The 18,980-nt window shown below is 36.7% G+C and overlaps 1 protein-coding gene across 1 annotated transcript in view; it reads right to left on the reverse strand.

The window, feature by feature from the left end:
* Positions 1 to 17,105, reverse strand: part of LOC145686792 (glyoxylate reductase/hydroxypyruvate reductase-like) — a 95,393-nt gene extending 78,288 nt beyond the window's left edge. The window contains exons 1-2 of the mRNA XM_081760449.1: positions 16,626 to 17,105; positions 4,825 to 4,955 (exon numbers count right to left, since the gene is read on the reverse strand). Coding sequence (XP_081616575.1) covers positions 4,825 to 4,955; positions 16,626 to 16,885 — 391 coding nt within the window. The 5' untranslated portion in view covers positions 16,886 to 17,105. The remainder of the gene's footprint in view (positions 1 to 4,824; positions 4,956 to 16,625) is intronic.
* Positions 17,106 to 18,980: the final 1,875 nt, after the last annotated feature.

The raw sequence follows: 18,980 nt of genomic DNA on the forward strand, positions 1-18,980 counted from the left end.
ACTTTGTGGTCGACAAATACCGTGTGCGTGGGTTTCCTCGGGGTTCTCCCGTTTCCTACCACTTTCTTTATTCCACCATTTCATTCATTTCTCATCATCACCGTCTCCTTTAGCCTAGCCGGCAAAAAATTCGTTTCATATTCACGTGACTCCCCAGTTTGCCTCATGACGCTGGGTGGACGCCAAAAATTGGGAAGCACCAGCCGGGAACTGAACGCGGGATCACGAGGACGTGAATCCAACGCTCTATCCATTAGACTGCAGGTGTCCCCGTCGCCAGAATATAGTACAGTAAAAGTCAAAAGACATATTTTATAGACCTACTATAGATATACTACATTGACTTGATACCTTAAATTCCGTTCCAGACGCTGCTATCGGTTGAAGGAATTCCACTCCCTTTCGATAAGGCTCTCTCACTTAACAACAGCTGAACCCTTATTGGCTCAACGCGTGGGTGTGTCGAGGGTGTGAGCTTTGGTTCGCATTTTTGCCACGGCTCAAGACATTTTGGCAGCACTATAGTGGTTTTCATTTACTTCAGAGTTCTGGATTATTGTTTTTAAGGCAAGGTACGGACCCTACATCTTTAAAGTTTTGTTGATTTGTTATGATTGGTTGAAGTTTAATGTGGACGTCAGTACCGAGGCTATTTATTTCTGTCACGATTAGATTAATGGCCAACACAAGCTGCACATTAAAAAAATAATTTAAAAATCTTTAAAAAATTAAATCAAATATAAAATCTACAAATGAAGAGAACAAACTGGAAAAATAGATAAAAATTAAAACGGAGGTCGCGCAAAGGATAAAGACATAAATAACAAAACAAAATATGTAACGAGATTCAAAAAATAGCAATAACAGAAACTGACAAAAAAAAATCTAGAAAGACAATTTCTGAGACAACGTTTGCTACTTCAGTCGCACGAATAAAGGTGAGAATAATGTCATTAAAGACTGTATTAACTCTGGAAACCTGATTAAGATCTTTATTTATTTTATTTATTTATTTATGACTTCTTTTACGTGGCGAAGTTAAGGCTCTGCAGTCTTCTCCGAGCACTTAACCACGTGCATTTAAAAAAACACCAATACATAGAAAATATTAACAATTACAAAAGAAAAGTATTGAACCACATAAAAAAAGAATACACTACTTAAGTAGAAAAAATAGTTAAACACTTCACAATAAAAATTGAAACATAACCTTATCTTATAGTACAATATTTATAATATGTAACGCTTCATTGCGCAGTAGTTAAGGGAATGACCCAAAATATATATACTGACTTCCGAATGGTGATCCACCTTAAACACTGTAAACGATGACAGGAACAGTCCATTCGCGACAACTCAAACGTACTGGCGTCCGTGGGAAGACAATGAACCGGTGCAACGAGTGCACATGCTCGGAGCGCCGACACTAACGCTGCGGTGTCGTTCAAAAGAAACGGTGCGTACTTGCAGGACATTGGCATTGTGTTTCGTTGGGAAAGATTTGGACAAGTTGGTCACCTGCTGTGACAAGTGATTGAACATTGGTGGTAACTATGTCGAACAATAGTTTAAGATGTGCTCTTTAATGTAAAAATAAATTTGGCTTGAACAAACACTTCAAACAGTACGAACTTTTTCAAAACGGTCGCCTACTTACTTTCCGGATACGTTTCATATCTATATCTATCTATCTATCTATCTATCTATCTATCTATCTATCTATCTATCTATCTATCTATCTATCTATCTATCTATCTATCTATCTATCTATCTATCTATCTATCTATATCTATATATATCTATATCTATCTATCTATCTATCTATATATATCTATATATATATATATATATATATATATATATATATATATATATATATTGCCCATCACAAACGTACTTGGCAGGGGATCCAACGCAACAGAGGTAGTTTGTCCTTGACCAAATCAAAGACGGTAATAAATTGCGAGATATTTTTATATGGACTCAGTGCCGGTCTGGCTAGGTCGGCTGCTCGGCGATCGCCGAGGGCCCGAGAGCCTTTGGGAGGGCCCAGACGTATAGGAAAATAAATATTTAAAACTTAAAAAATAACTTAATTATCAGATGTTTAGCATACAAAAACAGAATTAACTACTGATAATTTTAAAGCACAACAACATAATTTAATGTAATGCTTGAAAACCAGTTAAAAAACAACCAATACCAGATTTACACACAACAAGCTATAGCTTAAGACGCCACTCTTGTAGGGGCCCCAAAATATTAAAAATGTAAGTTGGATATAATGACATTTTTTCCTATCTAATTTTCAGTTCACAGTTCATACGGTATCTTCTCTAATAACATTACCTAGATACAGTACAGAAAACTATTTATCTGTTATAGTATTTCCCTTCGGACTTTATAGTTGCCGCACTTTCGTTTGTGACAGTTTTCATAGATTTATTGTTCCTTTCTTTTCGTATTTTTCACAGGTTTTCCTAAAATTCTCGAGTGAAATAGTTTACTAAACTTTTTTTTTTTTTTAATTCCAAGATATTTTCCTGTGTGTGTTCTCTGCATATATAACTTCCTTAAAACAGTCATTTAATCACTAGAATAAAGATTGAAGCGGTAGTCTATTATTGGAAGTTTACAGTGGGGTGAGGTCAGCGTTAGCTTGCCACCCTCGTTTCAGTGTTAAGAGAAGAAAAGAGAGAGAGAAGAGGAGAAAAGAAAGAGAAGAACATTTGAAAAAAACAAACACTTTATTTCATTCATATTTTCGTCGTTCTGCTGAGAGTGGACAACAGAAATTTCTGACTGTTTTTCAAGTACAGGTGAGCAAAAGTAACAATAATTGTAAACTAGGTGATGGAGCAAACACAAAGCTTTATCATCCATAATAGATTTACATCATGATAATGTTGAATCTTCTAAATTCGGTACATTTTTGTCAGTATTGTTAGATAAGTATGTCAACAGGCAATTTCGATTGCAAAACAAAATTTACAGTGCATTCCCTTCTAAGACAGTGGTGCAAATTCGAAAATTTGTTTCTAGCTGTAGTCATGTTAGGCATGTTTTCAGTTACTTCTCCTGTGCCCATCTTTCTCCAAAGCAAGTCTTTATACTATGCAAAGGCCTGGTAATCGGTAGATGCATTATTAGACGAAATTAGAAGAAAAAGAAGTGACAAAAATTTTAGAAGATAGCATGACAAATGTAAATCCCTGGTTAAAGATATCAAAGTTTATTTTAGGAATGGGGAAATTGATATAGAAAGTGATTTTCCAGAAAAAAGAATTCCCAAGGTGAAGAAAATGCCTTGTGAACAAGTTTCTGATGAGGCTAGAAATTATTCACATAACCAGAAATACAAAGCACTATACTTCAACATTCTCGATTATGCGAGTAAAAGTATAGAAGAATGATTTGTACCCAACAAGACTCTACTGCTTGAATGTTTCTGGTTAGACTCAAAAAGGTACGAGGATATAGTTGCAATGGAGGTAGAAGATTTTCCAGATGATTGCTTGCAAACTGTTTCTCAATTAGCAAACGTGAATAGAAGTGAGTTGTTGTTAGAACTGAAACAGTTTGCTAGCCAGTATCGTAATTTGAGTGCAGATTTTAGTGGCAAGTCTGAAGAACCAGAAGAGAAAGAAGTATGTAAATTTGTGAGAATTACAAGTAATGATGGTGATGGTGATGGTGATTCAGATGAAAGTGTGACATCTGAAGAAGAATCTGAAGATAAAAAGAAAAAGTCTGAAAATCAATGTGGTACTAAAAGGAAATGTTTCAAATGTCTCTCATGTGCATTTCCCATTCTCTATGAACTATCGTCACAATCTGGATTATTTAATAATTTATATACTGTGTTTAAATATATAATGACCATTCCATCCACTCAGGTGACTTACGAACGAGTTTTTTCGAAATTGAAAATTGTAAAAAAAAAAAGACAGATATTCTTTAAGCGAGAACTTACTATCTCCTTTAATGTTGATGAATGTTGAGAGAGACTTGTTTATAAATTTGGACAAAAGTAAAGTCATTGATGAAGCGGTGACAAGCGAAGTTTTGAAAAGAAAATTAATGTATTGATATGTTTCTGATACTTCGTAATTCCTGTGTGTGTCTGAGTCATTTTCAATTTTACAATTATATGCTTTATGATATTGTAATCATTTATTAGTAGTAATCAATAATTTGCCTGTTTGTATTAATATAAATCTAGAATAAGCTTCACTTTGTTAATGCATACCAATATTTTTGTCTTTTTACAGTAATGTGGTCATATAAATGTTGTAATACACGTTAAATATTTGTCATTAGTTCTCATAGAATAAAAAAAAAAAATATTTATAACTATACGGGTTTCGCATAATTTTGCCATATCAACACATTTCTCTTTATTTCTCTCATAGCCTCATTACATCATATAGTACAATGCTGAACTGACGCCGAAACCTATATCATGATTATATCTACGTTATATTGGTTAAGTATGTTTTACCTTGTCATTTATCGTAACATAGATAGATTGAAAATACTTCAGAATTTTTTTTTTCTCGATCAGGGGGCCCACAACCAACTTTAGCCGAGGGCTCGTGATTGCTCCAGACCGGCACTGTATGGACCCAAGTCCAAAAACTGGATTTCATCTTTGACTTTATACAATAGTGGTAGATCTTAATTCTCCCAGCTTCAATACTTGATTCGTATAAAGTCAACCGTAGTTTTACGACGTGGAACGAACGTCAACTTGTTTTTAATAATTTAGATACTTTCTCAATTGTTAAATCGTGGCCAATAAAAATTAAATGAAGCTAAACTAACCTGCAGCGTCCATGATCTCCTTATCGATTTTGTCCGTAAGAAGACAATATAATGCGTTCTTCCCAGATATATTAATCTTTAAGTCTTCCTTGGGGATCGGTTCACACGACGGCCATAATTGAACTTTACATCTGAAAAAAAAAACAAGAATAATTAATTTCTAGTTTATCTAATTTAAATATGAATTGATTTATTCTATTCTAAGAATCTCATCTAAAAGTTGTATACAGGAGAAAAGCTATCTTCAATATTTTCACAAATTTATTATACTGGGTGTTTCAGATAAAACGTTCGGTTCTTTAAAATCACAAACAGAGATAAAAGAATAAAATTTAAAAGTACATGAAACAGGAAAATGACAGAAGCATCTGCAAATGGAGCGCCCCGATTATCTTCCAAGGGACCTGGAAGATTTCCGAATAATTCAGATCAGAGATGGGCAAACTTTTTTAGGATGGAGCCAAAGGAAAAGCTTTAGACAGGCCAATTATCTATATCTATATCTATCTATCTATCTATCTATCTATCTATCTATCTATCTATCTATCTATCTATCTATCTATCTATCAGAGATGGAGTGGGTCAGTGGGTCGGTGGGTCAGTGGGTCAAGTTTTCTGGGTGGGTCAGTGGGTCGTGGGTCAACAGCATGTGACCCACTGTGACCCACCACCCACCATGACCCACTATGACCCACCACCCACCGTGATCCACTGTGACCCACCACCCACCATGACCCACTGCGACCCACCACCCACCGTGACCCACTGCGATCCACCGACTCAGTATGATCTACCAACCCTCTCAGCTCACTGCATTGTAGACAGTATCTTCTGAAGACTGATAAATTTGTCTCCGTTTTACTTTCAAGACCTTCATTTCCCTTTCTTTTCCACTTGTTTCTGTCTACTTACCTGAGGTGAGTATATCAAACCAAGTGAAAAAAGAACTTCAGGCACTTTTGGATATTGATATTTTTAATAGTAATAATAGCAATAGGACTTACACTACTACTTGGCTTTCGAGACCTGTGAGTTTTTAGAGCTAACTACTGGAAAAAATACATTTTTGAATCACTGTAATATATAAATTATTATATAAAAAAACTGAATGTAACTATGTGTGCCTGATCATCACGGTCAAATTGCAAAGTCAAATGAAATTATTTTTGGTATATAGTTAGGCCTTAATCCAAATTGGGATGTTATATTGCTTTTATTATAATGCATAATATCCTAAGGAGGTAGTGAGGATCCGAATTTTTGCGGGAAAAAAATGAGTATCTCGCAAGCCGTTAAACTTAAACAGTGTGTGTCCTAGCATTTTTTAAAATTCTCCTTTATGTGGGGGGGGGGGCTTTCTATATATGGAAAATTGGTAGTGAGTTGGTTTGTAAAAATGATCGAAAACGATCGATGTTATTTAAGAAAAAAAAATAGAAACAAAAGATACAGTGCTTGGCTTCATATATCCATTGCTTTCTGCTATAATAATTGCTGAAGCTTATGTTTATTATTTGGAGCGCTTACAGCACAGGACAATCAACCCATAAAGTTGTGAGAAAAATAGGCATAAAATTTGCACTGTAAGCTTGATTACACGGAAATTTGAAGTTTGGATTGTACGCATAATTGTATGGAAAATTTTACACTTTTTCTCCCTTTACGTTGGTCTACTTACTTTGATTTGGAACTTTGAAATTTCATCTTTTTTTCCACTGAAAAGTATTGATAATTCAACAAGGAAATAATTATACTATGATAATTTAATTGAAATTCATCGTAATTTGGCACATGGCAAACAGCAGTGTGGTAATTGAAGTTGAAGAAGGAGGGAAATTATCATTCAACTCGGAACACTTTCCAGGAACCTCGTTCCCTTTCGCTTTCTAGATGGGGGAGGGAACTTGGCAATGGTATCAAACCTTCATGTGTAATTACAAAACTTAAATTTATAAACAAATAAGAAATCATCAGTTTATCAGGCTTTAATTGATAATTTATTCACAAGATTCCCTATCAAAGGCGTGGTAGATGAAGTTTCTGTTCTACATGGGTCGACATTACCAACTGACATGGTCGATATGGAAAAGATGTTGTATGGTAATAGAGAGATGATACTTCTTGCTGAGTTGAGTTGAGTTGATTATGAGTTTTACGTCCCGTTCAGCAGCGAGGCTATATGAGACGTGGACCTACTGATTAACGTGGAATCCGAACCACATGAGCTCCCGCCGGGAATCGAACCCGGGTCTTCCACGCCAAAGGCGCGTACGCTAACCGCTTAGCCACGAAGAAGCTCTTCTTGCTGAGTATTTCAAACCTAACCAAGAAAAATCGTTATCAGACTTACTTAAGTCTAACAAGTACATTGTCGATGAGAAGTTGCAGAAATCGGGTAGAAATATTATCAATTTCCACGACAGAGTGCGAACGGGAATTTTCCCATATGAATTTACAGATGACTAATATTAGAAATACACTAAGTGCTCAAACATTGTCTAGCTTGTTGCTCATCAATGTTAATGGCCCACCGCTAGACAAGCTCAAAGTAGACGAGCTAGTTATTTCTTGGCTGAAGGATGGACATCATTCCACTGCGGATGATTTACCGCCAAAAAGTTCCCAACAGGAAATAAATCCGATTTTAGATTTGTTTTAAGGTGGAAAATTACGTGTTACGGAAAATGTATACTTGTATTACTAATGGCTTATTTGTTATTCAACTTTGTACCTAATTTTTAGTAAGTCTCTTCTTTGCTTTAGGTAAACTACTTTGAATAAATATTCATAATAATTGCAATTATGCATATTTGTAACTTAAATTTAACATAGTGTTTTAGTGATTACACAAATTACAATTATGAGCATACTTTATGGAGATGCTCTCACAGAGGGTAACCGAGCACCTTTATACCGTATGAACAACTGATTTTTCAAGTCTTTTGTGAGAAAAATACTGTGAACTGAAAAACCATAACCTTTTCCATATTGTACAGGGGTATTTTCCTGCGAATAGAAGTTTCTTGTGGAATGCGTTCAGAAATTAACACTTGAAAGAATACCCTCTTAGTACAAGTATATTTTAGGCACACACTAATTTCCCCCACCTCGAACTGTTTCAATTTCCTCACTGACAAACATTTTACCATTTTATACCTTAGGTCAGATCCACTGTTATTGTAACAGAGTGGTGCTTGAGCGATTGACTAGAAATTCAAACTCCAATTAGTGACAATTTCACAGTCTTGTTTTATTACAAGTGTAAACTCTTTAGTCAGTTTAGAAGAGGCCGTGGATCGTGTTCAGAGTTGATGACGATGGATTTTGGTGAGTCAGAGTAGGTCAAAGTGGATGAGAGTGGTTCATGGTGGGTGGTGGGTCAGAGTGGGTCACCGTGGGTGGTGGGTCACAGTGGGCCATGGTGGGTGGTGGGTCAGTGGGTCGTGGGTCAAGTTTTCATTGACCCACGCCAAATCTGCTATCTATCTATCTATCTATCTATCTATATATATATATATATATATATATATATATATATATATATATATATATATATATATATATATATATGTATGTATATACAAAGGTTGTTTAAAAAGTTTTGCACAGTGGCCTATAATTTTTTTATTTGTTGCAGGAGGAGAATGAATTTTTTGTGAACATACTTGGAACATTTAGCTATAAGTTCGTATATAACATCTATTTTCTTTTATTTACAGGTGAGCCATAATGGACCGTGAAGTAGATGTCAGGTTGCGACAACGGTCGGTGATGGATTTCCTCTTCAAGACCGGCGATGACTCTGCCACATCGATTCACAGGAAGTTGCTCCCTGTTTATGGGGAGGACATATTGGATCGCAGCAGTATCCAGCAGTGGTTGCAGAAGTTTAAAGAAGGTGATTTCTCTCTACTGGACAATCCATGATGCGGTAGACCATCGACGGTAGTGAGTGATGTGAATAAGGAGACCATTAATCAAATAATCCAAAATGACAGATGTGTCACGACACGACAGCTTGCTGAAATGACTGGTTTGTCATTGGGTAGTGTGGTATCAGTTGTACAGACACTAGAGTACAATGCTAGCTCTGTTACTGATTGAAAGTTGTTTAAGGTGAATATGATGAATTAAATTGTGAGTGTATATCTAAAATAGAAGTGAAGTTAAAATTGTCAGATTAGGAATCATGCACTTACTGCACAGAACCTTTCATGGGACCTCATATGGTCTGCGGAGGTCCAATAATTTGCCCATCACTATTTTAAATGATAACGTTATCTAATTTGATTAAGAAAAGATTATGGAAAAACAAATACCTCTTGAAAGTAAATGTTTTTATTGTGGTGCACTATTTATATATGAGTTTTGTCTGAATGTCCTATAATTCACAGTGAAATGGCAGCCATTTTGAAGACGGTGCGCCACACAGAAAACTTTTTTCCTGCAAAAGTTGTTTCCTAATAAATTATTCCCGCTGGGCAGCGTTCATCCACAACATCCTGACAGAAGTTGACTCAAATTCCCGAAAGGAATGTATTTTCTGGTTGAACCTATCTTTCTCATCTCAGGTTGAGTGAACATTTATAATGTTTGGAATTCTGAAATTCCACATGTTGTTTATATATATATATATATATATATATATATATATATATACATATATATGCGAAGTGTAATAATCTACAACATATTATTGAACTTTTGTTTTTCCACGAAGTTACCATTGCCGCAGGCATCTTCTTAAATAGATTGGGAATTACACATCATCGCAATTACAAAAACATCAGTTGAGTGTTATTCTGCAATTAAACAGCGTGACAAACATCTTGGCATTTGAAAGCGGCGCTCCAAGTTCCCTTTAAATGTTGCTAGCAAATGAGAGGCCAGCGGAATTGCCACGTTAAGTTTATACACATCCATGTCTATCCTCTGCTACCTGATCGCACTGTGGTTCGTCTGCTTAGCCATAGCCACACCCCTTTAACACTCGGCAACATCACGTCAGAGCTTGCGTTTTATTCGTTTAGCTGAAATGCCAAAATGTTTGTCACAGGCCTTAGATGAGACCCCTTTACACCCGAGTTCACTTGTTTGTAATTTCTCAGTGAAGCTTTCCCTAGATGATGAATTAGGATCCAATACCTTGGCCAACGCATTCCCAGATATGTGGCCCCGTTTAGCGTAGTCGCTAACACTCTCGTCTTTGGTGCAAGCGGTCCCTGGTTCGATTCCCAAGGAGAACACTCATCGAAAAAGTGTGAAAGCTTTTTCAGGCCACACATCCTGAATGAGGTTTTCCTGGGTTTTCCTCGTTCACACCAGTCAAATGCCGGGGTGGTACCTAATATACAGATCCCAGGCCGCTTCCTTCCTTCTCCAATTCTTTCTTCCTTCCCTTTCCCTGGCCAGTGTGATTGCTGAGGACATTCATCCCTCATACGTGACGGGCTAACATGGCCATAGATGCCGAAAGCCCAGAAATCTAGTTCCTAATGCTAATCTTTCAACAAACTTAAAACAAATAACAATACAGGGTTTTCATAAAGTCTGGATGGATTTAATTTGCTTATAATTTTCATTAAAATGCTCATAATGAAATCAAATAAAGTGCAAACGGTAGCGGAAAGATTAAATTTTTAGTTGGCAACACTGTTAGATAAGCGGCAACTCTGAACACGTTGAGAGAGGGAGGGGGAGGGCAAGGGTCAGTTTCTTACCAAATTCCATCCATTGTTGTTTTCATTGTTGTTCCAATGTTGACTGTTAAAAGTAAGTTGTAAGCTGTATTGGTGTGTGTGTCTTTTAAAGAAATAAATAAATGAAAAACTCCTCTGAGAAGACTATTTTTTTTTTACCGTATCAAAGAGGGCGTCGGTGAAAGAGAAAGCGCAATGTGTTCTATGGTACGCAGAGCTAAAATCACCAATTTTGGTGTGTCGAAAGTTCACCAAAGAGTTCAAAAAGCCGGCACCGACTGAGAGTGCAATCCGAAAGTGGCATGCCAAGTTCTTGGAGACAGGAAGCGTCCTGGACCGTCCTCGAAGTGGGAGGCCGCCAACATCGCCTGCAACAGTGAGCAGGGTAAGGGAAAGCATCATCAACAGCCCACAGAAGTCGATTCCTAGACGGTCCATGGAACTCGGACAACCGTGTTTAAGATAGCCAAGAAGACGATCAAGGCCAAAGGTTACAAAATCAAGATAGTCCAGGATCTGCATGATGAAGATTTGGACATCCGGTTCAACTTCTGTGACGCCATGCTCAAGCAGTTGGAACATGGCGACGTTCTCCTTTCAGCCATCATGTTCTCAGATGAGGCAACCTTCCATGTCTCCGGGAAGGTTAACCGACACAACTGTCGCGTTAGGGGCACGGAAAACCCAAAGGAATTTGAGACACATGAGAGAGATAGCCCTAAAGTGAACGTTTGGTGCGCTGTGTCCTATGATCATCTGATTGGACCGTTCTTTTTTGAAGAGGAGACCGTGAATGGAGATTCGTACCTGGATATGTTGCAGAAATACCTCATTCCGGAACTGGAGACACGTGGAATCCAGAACAACATCGTGTTCCAATAGGACGGGGCACCCCCTCACTATGCAATCAAGGTGAGACAGTTCCTTGACGAGAAATTCCCTAACCGATGGATTGGCCGCGGTGGCCCGACCGCTTGGCCGCCAAGATTACCCGACCTTACCCCCTGCGACTTCTGGCTTTGGGGTCATGTGAAAACGGAAGTTTATGCAAAGAAGCCAAGTGGTTTGGAGAACTTAAAGGTTTGGAGAACTTAAAGGGCGTCTGTGGCTGGCATTTCGGATCAAACACGGCGGAACGCTGTGAGTGGATTCCAGCGCCGCCTATGCGAATGTGGACGTAAATGGCGCCCAGTTGGAGGTGTGGCGGTGAATGAACTGAGCTGGTGCAGATTACAGGTAAAAATTTAATCCTTCCGCTACCGTTTGCACTTTATTTGATTTCAATATGAGCATTTTTATGTAAATTATAAGCGAATTAAATCCGTCCAGACTTTATGAAAACCCTGTATAAATATCCACCTTCTCTCCCAAGAAGCAAAACGTGAAATGATGTTTCTACTGGTGACTGCCACACAACTAGCTAACACCGCCCCTAACGTGATGCAACATCACGAGACCCTATACAAACCAATGGCAACCACTTCCAATGCTTTAATGTAGTCAGCAATATACTCATAAGCCAAAGTGAATCCATCTACACTCTATATGTTATTTCTTTCTCTTCTTTTTTTCTTTCTATTTTTAGTGTTGAAAACAATTTGGCCGAAAGTGAGTGGGACACCCTGTATATCTGTCTTTCTAGAAATAACATTGGTTATTGATTTGTAAGAGCTAGAAAAATGTGCAAATTAATTTAGCCATAAAGTTATATAGCAATGTGCTTTGAACATGTATGCAATTATTTTCTAAAATTATTATTTTACATTATAAGATAGTTTATGGTTTGTCTTTCTGTAAAAAAGAAAAAAAGAAAGAAAGAAAGAAAGAAAGAAAAAAGTTATTGGTAATTGCACCTGAGTGGATAGCGTATTACTGCCTTTTTAATATTATCAAATTAAATTGGTATTATTACATAGTCATAGAATATTTTGTAATGTTTAATATCTGTTCTATTCATGGAAAATTATAGGATCTGCTCGTAAACGAATAATTACTGATATAAAACTATTAAATCTGCAACCTCGCAAGTCTCATATCACGCAAGTGTTACAAAAATTTATTAAGAGGGGAAAAAACTAACTAGATACAATAGGATACTTAATTGGACACATGTTGTCTCCTGGATCAATTAATTCGTCGGAAGCTATAATATTCCAGACAATGTGATACTAGTGTTTAGAAAAAAAAGAGGATACATAGAGGATAAAATTAGATTTGGTGTGCGCAGCTGCTGCATTCACGTAGTTATTTCTCTTGCTGCTCGGAGGGGAAAGACAAGGAACTTCAACACAAGTCAGATGTAAGGCTAGTTTTAGACGGAAGTATTTATCGTAGCATTTCTCGTAGCAAAAATCGTATCATCGATATCTTACCGTGTAAAGTAGCATATCCTATGGCATTTCTTGTCGATAGAACCTGCTCTATTTCGTAGCATTTTCCCCAGTATTTCTGGTCCGATTGCAGCGCCATGGTGTGTTAAAAGGAGCGAAGGATTTTGTGCCAAATATCCATGATCTTTGTTTTGTGTAGGAAACTGAATTGTAGTAAAGAAAAATGAGTTTGAGTAGGGATGCTATTATTCTGCTGATTGAAAAATATGAGGAGCATCCTTGTTTGTACAAAGTTAAAAGTCCTTTGTATCATAACAAGCATGCGCAACAAAGGACTTTAGAAGAAATAGCGACTGAAATCTTGGTTTTTAGTTTCGAAGCCATAATTGCGCTCTTCTCCAGTGATTTGTTTGCTACGTCATGACCAGATGCTTATCAAAACGCTACCGTATAAAAGCACCATATACTTTTGATGCTATAGAATATTATACGAGATTTTTGGCAGCACATCTACGATAAATGCTTCCGTATAAAACCAGCCTAACAGACGTTAGGCTTTCATCGCCGGTCTAATGACTAGCACGCACGCCTTTAGGATGTGGAATCCCGGGTTCGATTCCTCCTGACAGAACCTTGAAAAATTTAAAAATATTATGATGGTACGGATTCCACTTTAAACTGTAGATCTGCATTTTATATAGCTTTGCTGCTAAGAAGCAACACTAAACTCCAACAAATAAATTCCAGCTTAAAGGAGGATAAGTTAAAGTGAAGTTGCGGCCATAATTGTGGAATGAAGATAGTCGAAATCATCATCATCATCATAGGTATTCTGCGATTATTACCAAGTTACTTGCTGCAACTGAGTATCTTCCATGCTCCACGGACTTCAACTTACTTATTACAATAATTTTGTAATAACTTATTTATTTTGTAATAATTTATGTAAGGTTTATAAAATAAATAGAAATATTATTTAAAAGTAGTAAACAAGGAGCATAGACACCATGATAAGTCATCAATTACCGTTGAGTTCATTTTTCTAGTTGCTGCCTTAACCTAGATTTTTGGGTAGTTCAAATTCTGGCCACACTGTAATTTCTATGGATGGCAACACTGAAAATTCTTCCGATTTGCATTTTTGAGTGTAGAATAACATTATCTATCAGGGGTGCCCACAAGGGGGGGCTATGACGCAAAGTGCGTCATTGAAATATTTGGGAGGGTTAAAAATCTATATAAATATGTTTTGAGAGGGTGTAAAAATTAATCGAAAAGATTTTTTTTTCATGGAAGAACACCTACGGATAGGCAATTGAGGGGGGTGCGTCATGGACATGAGGGGGGGTGGGCACCACTGCTATCTATTATTGTGGTAAGTTACATTTTATTACCTTTTTCCACTTACGAAAAACGGGCAAAAGAAAAATTAGTAGTTTCTCAAAAATATTTAGTAGTCTGGCCCCTTAAGCACTTTACTGCTTATATCGGACAAGAAACACATGGTCCAGTATGAATTTCTACAAATAGAAAAATCTCTAACCAAACAACAAGCATTACAAATCATTTTGTTTCCAATATACTTTACATAGTTACTCCATTTGTTAACAGGTGGCAGAACAGAAAATACAATGCTGAAACTCTCATGACATCTAGTGGAGGAAGCAAAAATTTTTAGAACACGTTATTCTGGAAAGTTTGAAATCAGTCTGTTTTGTTGCGTTCGATAAACTCGTCCTTGATTGATTTTACCACATCTTTATCATAAGCAAACCTACACATTCAGAGACGGATTTAGAAGATGAAAACTGAGGGAGGAGGCAGCCAGAATTCAGACTATGATAGGCAGAGGCCTATTTAGAATTTTGTTTTGGGGGAGCTATGCACAACACATGAATAAACAATGATATTCTTTTTTTTCCTTTTGGGTGCCGACAAATTTTAATGAAGTTCATTTTCCTCCCTTTAATATTTGTATAATGACACTTCCAGCTATGAGGAATAAAAACATTGAGTGAGGATAGGCTGAAATAGCTGAAAGGTAAGATAATACCTAAATTATCAAGAAGGAAGTGCGCGAGGAGGTGAGCTATAAAAATCGGTGGCTGCACATTTTAGAAAAATAAGTAGTATCCTAGCATTTAAAATTAAATATAAATCCCGCGATAAGGAAAAGAAATATAAGTCAGTTAAAGGAAAAGGCGAGATTTGAATGAAATAATCAAAGAATAAAACAGTAATGAGCAATAGAAGCATATTACAGTATATTACAGCATACTTTAGTAACCAACATTCAACATTTTGTTCTTAATAATTTTTCACAAGAAATTTATAACTTTACATTTTTGAAAACAGCTCCTCGTATACAGTATGGTGATTAGGGTCTAAGACACATACTTCTTTAGTTTCGGTGTTAGTGACAGGGCCGACTTGAATCTCAACTAACAACGGTCGAAAGTATGATAGGTGAAACGAAAGAAACTAACAACTAAGGAAAAGAAACAGAAGAGTAAAATGGACAAAAGAAAGAAAAAAATAACGTAGCTCTTACATGGAATCAGGAACGTACGCAGGGAGTGGATCCTGGGGGTCCAGACCTCCCCCAAATCCGAACTTTTCTGTAAATTTAGTCTAATTTTAGGGGCAATTTTACAATTTTTAACATAATTTAGCTTTAAAATGTGTTTGAACCCCCCTCCCCGAAAAGCTTTGGATCCCTCCCGAAATAAATTCCTGCGTACGTCCCTGCATGGAATGAAATTTGACAAATACAGTATTATTTCTAAACAAAGAGCATAAGAAAATGGAAAGTCAACGAAATTCTTAGCAATAATAAGAAAGATTATTGTTGTACGTGGAATGCGACAAAACTAACAATTTTATTTCGGGTGGACTTGAACCCGATAGCCCTGCCCCTAAGTACGCTACTGATGATAGGTATATCATACTATTACTATAAAGTTCTAAAAACATATAAAAATAATAGCTTAAATTATTTTTGTCACTAAAAAATCGGGGGTCTACGTCCCCAAGTTACGAACTAGATGCGCTACTGCACACATTGGGCCTTATGCAGAGTCGTTCTGGCACGTGATTAGTGTCATACTAAAGATTTCGGGCAATGTTTAGCAGAAGGGGTCCTGCTATTTTTTCTAAAAAAAAATGATACAATTTCGGCAGTTTCTATTCATATTAGGTTAGTTTAGATTAGGTTAGGTTATTTAGGTTAGATTATATTAGCGTAAGAGTCCGGCATAATTTTCGAAAAAAATGATTAGCTTATTTCTATTAATATTAGGTTAGTTTAGTTTAGTTCAGGTTAGTTTAAGTCAGTTTAGGTTAGGTTAGGTTAGATTTGGTTATGTTATGTTAGGTCTAAGTATTTGCAACTTTCATTTCTCCCTTAATTTTGCATTTTCTACATATTTTTGGACCCCGTCTGCTAAACATTTCCCAAGATTTCGACTAACATATGTTTCCTGCACTAGTTAGGCCTTTAGTATCATGTTAATCATACGTCAAAGCGACTCTGCATATGGGTCATTGTATTTACTTAACATTTAGCGAATTAAGGTTTAAAAGTTTGGTCCACGGATTGCCTTCTTATTCTTCATTTTAAAAAATAGTTTCATGGATCAAAACCGAGAGCTCTTACCTTGTTTCAGTTTCAAGACGCTATACAATTTTATTGTGTAGTAATTTGCCTCCTCTAAAAAATGGCTGCTATAAACTGTATTTGTTCCAAATATAACTATGATTAAATTCTACTCACTTCTTCTCCAACAATGCAATGCTTTCAGCAGGGACATCTTTCCTTGTGATGTACACTTGGGGAGGAGTTCTTGCAGAATGTTTTGATGGAAACGAACTGATATTTTGCACATTGCAATATTTACGCTTTCGCTGATGGCGTTCCCGGTTCCCAAAATTCGTGAAGTGAATTCTTTTCATTATGGTCCATACAATAAACTGGCTGCGTCCACGAATAGACACATATTTTTGATTGTTTACATATCTGACTAACGTAAACATTATCTATGTTTCTACTCATTAAATTTTTGTCATTGGAAACGTTTACAGAAAATCTGCATTCACACCATTTTCTAAATCCTTCGCTCATACTTCTGGATAAAGTTTGACAATAAATCTTCCAGTGATGTATTTGAATGAACATTTGCCCATGATGTGACACAATGTGGAAAGATTGTCGAAGTTGACAAAGGTAAGACTCATTTCTATAAGAAGGAGAACGCACAGAGAGAATCATCGTTCTCTTCTTTCAGTTTTAACTGTCGTGTCGAATCACGAAAGCACTCTTCGTCTAAAGCCGATTGTACATGGTCATAGTTTTCCATCAAATGTTGTATCAAACTTATCTTTGACAGTCATTTGGTTAAATTAAGTTGGCTAATACTTTTATAGCCGTGTGTACCAACAAAGTTTAAACGAGCGTTCACTCAAACGCGTTCAACATTAAACCTTCAAGTTTAAACATGGCTCCAGGACTTTTGTTGCACCATTGAAAGTCGAAGTTCAGTACATCTCGTTTAAGTAAACTTCGGTCAATTTGTAAAATCGACTCTGATTGGTTGTCGTCTTTTGTCTCTTATCTTCGTTTAACAAACTAACAAATGAAGAACCGTGCAGTATTTTCGACATTCGAGATTGTGTGCATAGAGTTGTGACTAGTCTAATTTCAGTTATCGTAATTGTGATAGAAAAAAATGAAATCATGAGCAAAAAAAATTTTCAGAACACGAGAAATGTATTGTAATTTCATTAGTGGAAAAATACAAAGACATTATTGAATGTAAACAGACTGACTTGGATCAACGAGGTATGAACCCCCAAATTCGGCCATTTAAGCTAAAACCAAGTTTATCCACCATTTGATCGAGACTTAACCTTGAACGTTGTTGGTGCAACAGACATTTTCACTGAGCTTGCTTATGACCCTCGTTCAACAGTTGAACTTCGTTGGTGCACACGGACATAACCCAGACAGCACAATGCACGTACAGTATCCGTATAGTACATGTACAATTGCACGGATGCAACATGTTCATCATCTGTATAAATGCACGCCTGTACATGTGATGCACATATACATGCCAGGTCCTATTCAACATCTTCACGTGCACAGAACATGTGCAATGCACACATACACATCCTGCACAAGTGATTTACACCTACCGCGCAGGTGATTTACAAGTAGCACGTATTCGATTTACATGTAGTTCACAGGTGATTTACATGTAGGACAGCGGTGATTTACACGTAGCACACAGGTGATTTACATGTAGGACAGAGATGATTTACACGTAGCACGCAGGTGATTTACATGTAGGACAGAGATGATTTACACGTAACACACAGGTGATTTACATGTAGGACAGAGATGATTTTCATGTAACGCACAGGTGATTTACACGCAGTACCCAGATGATTTATATGTACGATAGAGGTGATTTGAAGGAGTACCCAGATGACTTACATGTAGTGCACAGGTGATTTCCTCGTAATACAGAGGTGATATAAAAGCATATTCGAGATGCAACGAAAAAAAGGAGTTTATATATTTGGTGTCTTACGCAGTAACACCATCTATAACTGCAAAGATTTTTTTTTTTTTTTAATATGTTATACCGCAGACGATAACGTCGTCTCTTCGGGAGTGATTCAGATAGACATTGGTTATGATTTAGCACATATATGGGCTATGAGGGACTGCAAAGACATCACCTTCAGAGTATATAACAAGTAACTAATAATTGTCAGTGAAAATTTTAGTTATGGAGGTTATTATTTGCAACGAGCAAAGCTTTAGGTAGTATCTTTGACATGTTTGCCAAGTAACAAATAACGCAACATATTCTGCTGTAATAGGTCACGAAAATAATTTTGTAAACCCATGAACTGTCTGACTGTAGTTACATCAGTACAATGCTGCCACCTGTTGATCTTGTATCCTAGCTCAGCGGACGTTATGGAGTTTTTACAATCATTCAGCTGTTATTCGTCGAAAAGTGTCTATAACACCGCCTGAAGGAAAAACGACACCTACCAAAAATGGAGGTTACTTTCTGTTGATGAGAATGAGTAAAAGAATGAAAGTAAAAGTATACAC

This window comes from Thermobia domestica, chromosome 5, assembly GCF_964235325.1.
Source record: "Thermobia domestica chromosome 5, izTheDome1.hap1.1, whole genome shotgun sequence".
NCBI classification, from domain to species: domain Eukaryota; kingdom Metazoa; phylum Arthropoda; class Insecta; order Zygentoma; family Lepismatidae; genus Thermobia; species Thermobia domestica.